The sequence below is a fragment of the Argentina silus genome, assembly GCF_951799395.1.
Source record: "Argentina silus genome assembly, chromosome: 10".
In the NCBI taxonomy this organism is placed as follows: domain Eukaryota; kingdom Metazoa; phylum Chordata; class Actinopteri; order Argentiniformes; family Argentinidae; genus Argentina; species Argentina silus.
The window spans coordinates 19,172,682-19,182,440 of NC_139664.1; the positions used below are offsets into that span (position 1 = coordinate 19,172,682).

General features: G+C 49.5%; 1 protein-coding gene across 1 annotated transcript in view; it reads right to left on the reverse strand.

Annotated features, from left to right (window-relative positions):
- Positions 1 to 713: 713 nt before the first annotated feature.
- prdm1a (PR domain containing 1a, with ZNF domain) overlaps positions 714 to 9,759 on the reverse strand; it is a gene marked incomplete at its 5' end in the record, with an annotated part of 9,692 nt that continues 646 nt past the window's right edge. The window contains 4 exons of the mRNA XM_083679447.1: positions 714 to 3,052; positions 3,370 to 3,498; positions 3,759 to 4,831; positions 8,354 to 8,606. Coding sequence (XP_083535573.1) covers positions 2,438 to 3,052; positions 3,370 to 3,498; positions 3,759 to 4,831; positions 8,354 to 8,606 — 2,070 coding nt within the window. The 3' untranslated portion in view covers positions 714 to 2,437. The remainder of the gene's footprint in view (positions 3,053 to 3,369; positions 3,499 to 3,758; positions 4,832 to 8,353; positions 8,607 to 9,759) is intronic.

The window sequence follows — 9,759 nt, forward strand, 5'->3', positions numbered from 1 at the left end:
TCCAAAACATGTTTTTTTTACCTAAAGGAACTATGAAATCAAGAGTTTAAACATTGAGCGTGACTTTTTCCTGATGTGATTTGACTATGGGTAAACAAAAATCATGTTTAAATGTAACTGCTTGAATACTGCATTGCAGGTTTGATTTGAGCCCAGAGTCTATAATGAATGAGTCTCTTTTTCTACGAGGGCCTGCTCCCATGAGGAAATGGTGCAGGATAAACCAGAGGATAAAACACAGGCCAGTTATTATAGCCATGGGCCAGAGGGATGTATTCCAAATGTCCTGCCGTTTCCTTTTCCTGTCTTTGAGCTTTGCATGGCACTCAAACGGACATAAACCTTTATTACTCCTAACCAGAAAGGTTTATGTGCAATATGTGTACTCACAAAGATTGAAATTCTGACTTGAGATAGGTGAGCATGACCAGAACTGTCAGCAAGATCTCGCAGAAGATATGTGGCCAAGTTTGAGTTAAGTGAATGTGACTATATATACACCAAGAGTATCTAATGTTTGCTGGCTTTAACTACTTAGACAACCCTGTGTGCCTCCTGATATACCTATGAAAAGAGGCGAGCAAAAAACACACACACAAAAGACTCAGATTAGAACAGTGAACATTTATATCATAATTTACATTTTGACATTTTGCACATAAATAACTATGTAAACCAGTATGTAAACAGAGACAGTTATTTTTTTCCTTATTTGTTCTCCTCTAGGTTAAAGCTGACGATGAAATGGGGAGCTTTGGTCATACTTCAGGGATAGAGAGAGAGAGAGAGAGAGAGAGAGAGAGAGAGAAAGAGAAAGACAGAAAGATAGAGAGGGGAAAGAAAGAGAGAGGAAGGGGTGGGGACTGCGCAACTGCTTCCAGGTCACCCGCCCGAGGTCACAGTTGCTCTGAAGACGTACAGTATGTCCTCTTAAAGCCATTATTACAGTCAAATCATATCAAATAGTGTGGGAGGAGCAAGCACCGGCGCTTAAGTCAAAAAGGGGAGGGGCCAGTGCATAAGAAGGCTGAGGTGCTTTGGTCTGTGCCATTCACAAACAGGAAGGGGGGGGGGGGGGGGGGGGGGTACATTTTTTTTCTCAACCCAAAAAAAAAAAAACAAGACAAAAACAACAACTACAAAACAAGACCACAGCTAAAGAGCTAACGCTTCATCATATACACAGAATATTCTCTTCATCGTCTTTTTTTGGATTCCCTAAGTCATTGTCTTTTTGGTGGGTGTGAAACTAAAGCCAAGTGAACTTTGGTTACTAGCCCCAAATCCCCCTCTTCAAACACGTTCACTTTGTCTCCTTTTGGTATTGACAGTGTTTTAAAGTTCCCTTGGACGGTTGGAGGGGAAAGGACTCCCGGCCTCCCAGTCTCTATGTGCTACATCTTGAACAGACTCAGCTGCTCTTTGGACCATGCGGAGAGCTGCACTCCAGTTCATTTTGGTTTTCTTCAAGTAGCAAAAGCAATAAATAGAACACACCCGCCTTCAGCTTCCCTCTGAACGTACATAGACACACACTCAAACACACACACACGCACGCACGCACACACACACACACACACACTGAGGTAACTGTTGTTGAAAATATACAAAAATGCCCTTTTTTGTTTCATTTAAATTAAGTAGAGCTCTGGACAAATAAGGACGTAGGGAAGCTTTCCGGTAGGGTCAAAAGGTCAAATAAAGCCTTTTTCAAAAACAGTTTGTGTATCCAACTTTGGCAAAACAAAAACAATAAACAACAAAAGTTGCTACCTTTGACCCTTTTTTTACCTGCTATATTGTTTAAATAAAAAAACCTGAAAAGTGGATGCCTCTGCTTCTGAAAAGGTCAGAGGTTAGCCCCACAGGACGGATACAGGCAGAGCGAGAGAGAAGTATCTACACAGAAATGGCCACAGAGAGAAAAAAAATCAAAACCAGAAAAACAAAACAGTCCATTACAATGAATTACCCGGTCATTGTAAACATCACTTCCAAGTATTGCTTTTCGAAGATGACAAAACCAAATTGCATAATAAATTAAGGAGGTTATATAATAATAAATTGAACAAAAATTACATTTAAAAATAGACACAAATAATAATAAGAACAACAATAACAACAATAATAATGATAACAACAATAGCAATAATATTAATAGTATTGATATGAAATCCAGGGTTAATGATTGTCTTTTGTCATAAGGGTAGGTCATGCTGGAACATTTAAGTAGTCTGGGGACAGTCTCTTGAAGCCCTGAGTACAGAAGTCCCTGATAGGTTGAAAACCCATAGTTGCCAGAACCTCATCGCCTACGACAACCAGGGAAAAAGAATAATATTTACACCCGTTGCTCCTGGCAACCAAGTTCTCTGAGCCACAAAGTCCGACTCAACGTCCTTTGGTTTGGGATCAAAGTCATGTTTTTTTGTTCAATTTAAGCGTGTTCCTCTGACTCCTGCTTGACTGTGACATTGGTGGGCAGTAGTGGATGAGGGCTGCTCCGACGCAGCTTGATCACAGACGTCTCGCTCGCCGACTCGTACAAGCCGTAACCTGTTGACAGGAGCTCGCCAGCGCCGCCCTTGTGGTGGTGGTGGTGGTGGTAGGGGGAGGACTTGAGGCCCATCTCCCTCCAGAGCATACCCAAGACCTGCTTCTCCAGGACGCCCTCCACCTCCACCCCTCCCTGCAGCTGGTCCAGCCTCTCCGCCTGCTCGCTCATGTCAAAGCGCTCGATCTCCTCGTTGGCACGCTGGAGCTCCTCCACGGGGCAGCCGGGCGGCGGGGCCGAGGGCCCGGTGGTGGAGGACATGGCGGCCAGGCAGTAGCCCTTGAGGTGGAGCCGCAGGCTGCACAGGTGGATGTAGTGGCGGTGGCAGTCGTTGCACTTGTGCGGGCGCTCGCGGGAGTGGAGGCGCTTGTGCAACTTCAGGTGGACGAACTGGGTGAACTTGGCCGGACACAGCTTGCACTGGTAGGGCTTCTCCCCCGAGTGGAGGCGCAGGTGGGTCTTGAGGTTGCTGGTGCTGCTGAAGCGCTTGTGACACACCTACGGAAGGACGGGGGACGGAAGGTACAGGGTTAGAGGTTGACCAAAGCAAACAGGGGAGAATTTAACATTGACAACGAGGTTTAGCATTGACAACATGTGCACAGCAACTAGCATAGCATTGACTGTGTAAATAGATCAGCTAGCTAGCATAACATTAACAAAATAGATACAAAACAGATACATTAGCAGTAGCTACACACCTATAATAATAGCTAGCTAAGCATTGACCACTGCATTGCGTAGCAGTAACGCGAAGAAGAAGCAGCTAGCATAGCAATTTAAACAACTAGAGCAGCATTGTGGGGGGGTCTTACCTGGCACTCATGGGGCTTCTCTCCGGTGTGAACCAGGAAGTGTTTCTGCAGGTGGGCCAGCTGGGTGAAGCCCTTACTGCAGGTGGAACACTTGAAGGGCCGCTCACCACTGTGGACCCGCAGGTGCACCTGAACAACAGAACCAAACAAGATGGCGGATCAGCAGGGAGGTCAACGATCAAGGGTTTTGACACAAGAAGTTAGGGGCTATAAAAAGAAGAGTTTGACTGTCTTAAATGTTAAAAGTCTTGTTATTTGAAACGTAACAAGTTAGGGTTAGGGTTAGAGTTAGGGTTACATAACATGTTTTATGTCCTATGTGATTGTATATGCTACTATTTAAGGAAAAATACAATCAAATACTGAGGAATCTTGAATCCGAGTCTCACCTTGAGGTTGGAGAGCTGGCCGAAGGTCTTGCTACACACGTTACACTCGTACTTGATCTTGCCGTTCTGCTTCTTGAGCGGGTAGGGCAGCGTCTTGTAGCCGCTACCGCCACGCTTCATCTTGCTCAGGTTGATGGCCTCCTCCTCGGACCGCTGGCTGCTGACGCTGCCCAGCAGGGCTGAGGTAGGCTTGGTGGGCACCCGCTCGCTGGGAGGTGACGTGCCCGCCGTAGGGGAGCCGCTGGAGGGGGCATGGGGGTGCCCATGGGGATGCCCGTTGGGGGGTCCGTGGTGGTGTCCATGACCCGGGTAGGGGTGGTGGGGGCCCGCCTTGTCCTTCAGGGAGGTGGCGGCCGAGAAGGCACTGGTGGGGGCGGGGAGGAGGAAGTCCCTGTGGTGGGAGGAGTGGGAGGAGTCCGGCATCAAGAAGCGCCTCCCCGCCGTGTCCGAGGGCAGCAGGGGCATGTGGGGGGGCAGTAGGCTGCTGTAGAGTGGGTACATGCGAGGGAAGATGCCACCCACGGTGGGCACGCCGCCCCCAGGCAGCGGGTAGTGGTGGGGCAGGAGGTAGCGGGAGTAATGCGACCCCGGGGGGTAGAAGGGTGAGGAGAGAGGGGCGGCGGGGGGCGAGTACCCCGGGTAGGGCCCCAAGCCTCGGGGGAAGAACGAGGAGGGTGGGGGGGTGGTCTGCGGAGCCCCCGGACTACCGTGAGGGCTGCTCTCAGGGGTGCTCCTCGCCGACGGACTCGGGGTGGCCGACGACTGGTTGCTGGGGGAGCGGGTTGCCGGGTAACCGAAGGGGACGGGGCTGGTTTTAAGACTGAGGAACTCTTCGGCGGCCATGTGAGAGTGGGGGGGGTAGAGGGGCGGGTAGAGGGCGCGGGGGTACAGGGGCCTCTCGGGGCTGTCAGCGCAGCGCGGCCGCGTGGCGAGGGGCCGGCTAGGCTCCCTCTTGGCGGTGTGTGTGGGGCCTCGGAGGATGGAGACCACGCTGTGTTCTCTCTTGACCGGGCCGCTGATGCTGCTGACACGCTCCTCGCTAGCCTGCTGCTTAGCCTCCAGGAGAGACTGTTCTGTAGAGAGAGAGAGGGGGGGGGGGGGGGGAAGGTCAGTCACAATGTGTGTATATGTGTATGTGTGTGTGTATGTGTGTGTGTGTTTCAGTGTACACAATTCAGTTCCTGAATTGAAAACTGACGCATGACATTTAGCCTTCCTGCGCGTCTTTCAAAACGTTCCTGACAGCCCTTATCTGAAGTCATGTCTGGAACGCCATTACTTGTCCTAACCTACAGAAAGGAGGGTGGGGTTACCTCCAGAGTAACCCAGTGGTCCAATTAGGGGAGACAGATTTGACAAACGATCACAACGGGGGGGGGGCTAAAACACAGGAAGTGAGGCGTGACAGCTGCCTCTGGGCAGGGTGTGTGTGTGTGTGTGTGTGTGTGTGTGTGTGTGTGTGTGAGTGAGAGAGAGAGAGGGGTAGATACAATCAAAATGGGGGCAGGGCTGATTGAAAGTTTCCTGCTGATAGATATCCTCTCCAAAGTTTGGCCTCAACCTGCCCTGCCCCCCCCATCCCCCCCATCCCCCACCCACACACACACACACACACACACACACACACACACACAACACCTCCTGACTAAGTGCACACTGAGGCACCTTGAGACAAAGGGCTTTGTTTTGAGATTTGTTTGCTCTCTCCTTCTAGAGAATGACACACACACACACACACACACACACACAGGACCCTTCAATTGCCTTCCTTGCACACAAAACACACACTCTTCCTATCCTACACATTTGGACTTTTAGCACTCCTTTTGCTAAGAGAAAAAACAACCACCCAGATTCTTTCCCATTTCCTATTGTTTCCAGGTTAAAGGTTAAACCAGAGAGCTTCCTCCTCACTCGCACCTACTGTCACCTCTACATGATGAAAGATGGGATTACCGCCAGGGCTTTCAGGCTTGAAACACAAACACACACACACACACACACACTAAAAGCCCCCCTTGCATGTCAGCTCGCACATCCTCGCTGTTAAAGCTCCATCAGAGTCGGGACTTAAAAAGTGGTCATCAATAATCCCCGCCATTTACTGCCCTGTGAACTTTTACTAGGGGGTCACCGAGGAGGGAGACATATGTGTGTCTCTCTCTCTCTGTGTGTGTCTCTCCCTCTCTGTGTGTGTCTCTCCCTCTCTGTGTGTGTGTGTGTGTCTCTCTCTCTCTCTCTCTCTCTCTCTCTCTCTCTCTCTCTCTCTCTCGGTGTATAAACAGAGAGGTTATCAGTATCACCCTGACCCTCCTCCTCCTTTCCCTCAGATAGCGCCACTCCTCTCTCCCTCCCCTCTTTCCTCCTCCATCCTCTCAGAAAACAAACACGGCGGCCATCTTGGAGATATCAATCTGTCAACGCTGCCCCTCGGCCAGGAAGTTCAAGTCGTCAATGGAGGAGGCCCCGCCTCCTCCTGCTCTCCTCTTCTCTACCTCACTCGTCACGTCACACACACAGCGCAGATGGGGTAGTGTGTGTGTGTGTGTGTGTGTGAGATGAAAAGCGAGAGAGTGTTAGTGTGTTGGAATGCTACTCCTCTGTGTATGCTATTATGTTTGCATGCGAGGGAGCGAGTGTGTGTGGGATAGAATGCCTTTGAACATGCAGTGTGTCAGCCAGCTCACAATCAGACTGGCTGTACGCTAACAGGTGCTTATTGCCGTCGCATGGAAGGCATGATAAATGCACCACACACACACACACACAGATTTTTAAATTGTTGCCATCACACACACACACACACACACAAACCCACGTCTGGTTCTGTTATGACTGAGTTGGACCCAACGGAGACAGTGACAAAGAAAGAGAGAGTGAGAAAAGAAAGAAAGAGAGAGAGAGAAAAGAAAGAGAGAGTGCATGAAAGGGTAAAAGAGAGAGTCATAGACAGAAAGAGAGGGCAGAACAGACGCAGGTTGGCAGTGACTAGCAGTAAGAGAGGCAGATATAGAGAGAGAGTGGGAGAGAGAGAGGGGGAGAGAGAGGGAGAGAGAGAGAGGGAGAGGGGGAGAGAGAGAGGGAAAGAGAGAGAGAGGGAAAGAGAGAGGGGGAGAGAGAGAGAGAGAGAGATGACAGGCAAGTTTTAACGAGGTGGGGGCAGCTACAGGTGAGAGAGAAAGAGAAAGAGAGAGAAAGAAAGAAGTTAGTCCCAGGTCAACAGGGGCCTCTGAGGGAGGTGTGTGTGTGTGTGTGTGTGTGGGGGGGGGGGGGGTAGAGGGGGACATAATTACAGGGCCCAGAGAGAGAGAGAGAGAGAGGGGGATAGAGAGAAAGAGTGAGAAGCCAGAGGGGCCACTACCAGGGAGGGGGGCCCAGGCCCCTGTGTCCCTCTGCCCCAGGGGATGCGCATCTCCCTGGGCACTGGAGCCACACAGGCTGGGTCTGTCTCTCCACCCCCCCCCCCCCCCAACCATCCACCCACTCCTCCACTATTACCATTACTGTTACCACCACACCTGGAGGCTAGAATGCTGCCTCCTTCCTCCCCTCCCTCCCCCCTCTCACCCAGTCTGACTCTCTCTCTCTCTCTCTTTCTGACTGACTGACTTTCTGACTCTCAGACACAAACACACACATTAATATTTGCATTTAGCAGTTTCAACTGGTGCAGAACAGCCTACAACACACAAACACATACGTGTGCGCGCGCGCACACACACACACACACACACACACACACACACACACACAAAGGGCTCATCTCTAGTCCTTTTCTTGTGGTTGAGCAACACTAGAGTACAGTAGAGAGCAAGCTTTCATGTTGAAAGAGTGTCTTTAAGTGTGTAAGACTGTGGCATTACTACCAACACACCCCTCTATGTAATTACACTGTCACTAGCAGGTCTGGTGCGTGCGCGCACACACACACACACACACACACACACACACACGCACGCGACGGTGGCGCTGACAGAGATGAAAGGTAGAGGGGCTGTGGTGCGTGTGTGTGTGTGTGTGTGTGTGTGTGTGTGTGTGTGTGTGTGTGTGTGTGTGTGTGTGAGATAATAACAGGTTGACGTTCAGAGAGGAAGGAGACATGGCAACACTCAGAAACACCATCAGGCTTAAGAGCTACGACGAGAGACGCTCAAAGGGCTCACTACCACGGACGCTCACACGCGCACACACACACACACACACACACACGCACCATTTTCATGACACCACATACTCAAAAAACGATCATGGTCGACAAAGTTCGTCAAGAAACTTTTCATCAACCCCAATATATAAAATACACCAATCCATACCTAGAATACACGCCCGGCTGGGACCATATATACAGAAACACACTCACTCACTATACTGTGGATGACAACAGCTAAATGATATATATACACAATCTAAAATGGCATATATAGGATATAAAATGGCTTATATACAATCTAAAATGTCATATATATGATATAAAATACTGTATATATGATATAAAATGTCATATATATATATACACGATATAAAATGGCGTGTGTAGGATATAAAATGGCGTGTGTAGGATATAAAATGGCGTGTGTACACAACAAACGACTTACTGAGTTTCTGCATCATCAGTTCTCCGGAGGGGGGGTAGTGGAGGCGGCGCGCAAACTCGGGGCAGTACCACACCAGCAGCTCGGCGCCGGGCGGGACGGGCCGCACCGTGTAGAAGTAGATGTTGCCGCCGTTCTGGCACGCCGCCAGGTTCTGTTCGCTCTGCGAGTGGGCCGGGTTGACGTAGCGCATCCAGTTGGACGCCTCCTCGTCCAGACCGTCCACAAAGTGGTGGAACTCGCCCTCCGAGTAGATCTAGAGGAGGAAGAGGGGCGGGGGGGGGGGGAGAGAGAGAGAGAGAGAGAGAGAGAGAAAGAGAGACGTTTAGTTGAGTTGACTTCAAATTGTTCTAAAAAAAATAATTGTTACCTATAGTTATAAAAAAATACATTTAAAAAAAAAAATGGATTATTACGTCTCAGAACTGTTCTAGTCTGTTCTAACCCTAACCCTATTTTAACCTGTTATAGAGATGGAGGGATGCATCAAAGAGAGAGAGAGGGAAAAAAAAGAGAGAGATGGAGAGAAATGCCTCGCAAGGGATCAGGGGTGAGTTTCTCAGAACTCTTCGTAGGGCTAAGATCATCGTCAGTCCACAGCGGGCTACGGGACATCAAGATGATCATAGTCCCACCAAGTTTCCTGGGAAACCCGGACCCTAGTCGTTAACCCATCCTCCGCGTGCCTCTCTTTCGTTTTACTGTCTGTGTATCCCCTCCGTCTCCTTCGCGCTGACCTTCCTTTCCCTCAATCTCAAACTATTCTCTCTCTCTCTCTCTCTCTCTCTCTCTCACCATATCCTCCTGCTCAGTTGAGCACCCCGGCTCTGGAGCGTATAGCTAGACAGACAGACGGTCAGACAGACAGACAGACAGACAGACAGAGTAGGAGCCACCACCTCTTATACTCCACCGTAAAAGAAAACTAGTTGAGTCAGAGAATACGTCACAACTGTTTCTCTCTCTCACACACACACACACGCACACACACACACACACACACCATTCTGAATCTCTCTCTCTCTCATTTTGCGGTGATTGATTCACCTATGATGATGTGTTGTTGTGGCTTCTATCTACCGACATGAATGGAACACCTTGTTACTGCTGAATTTAGGTGTGAGTGTGTGAGTGTGTGGGAGGTTTAGGGGGTGTGTGTGTGTGTGTGTGTGTGTGTGTGTGTGTGTGTGTGTAGGGGTTCAAATCGATCACTTACAGGAACAATGACCTAAGATTGTTCCTGTGTACACTGTCAAAGTGACATCATACCCCACCTCTCTCTCTCTTTCTCTCTCTTTCTCTTTCTTGTTCCACTATTGTTTTTACTGTACTCCATGCCACTCTTACAGATAGGACGGACCACTGTCTTATGTAATGGAAACAGACAAATGCACTGAACGTAGGAAAGA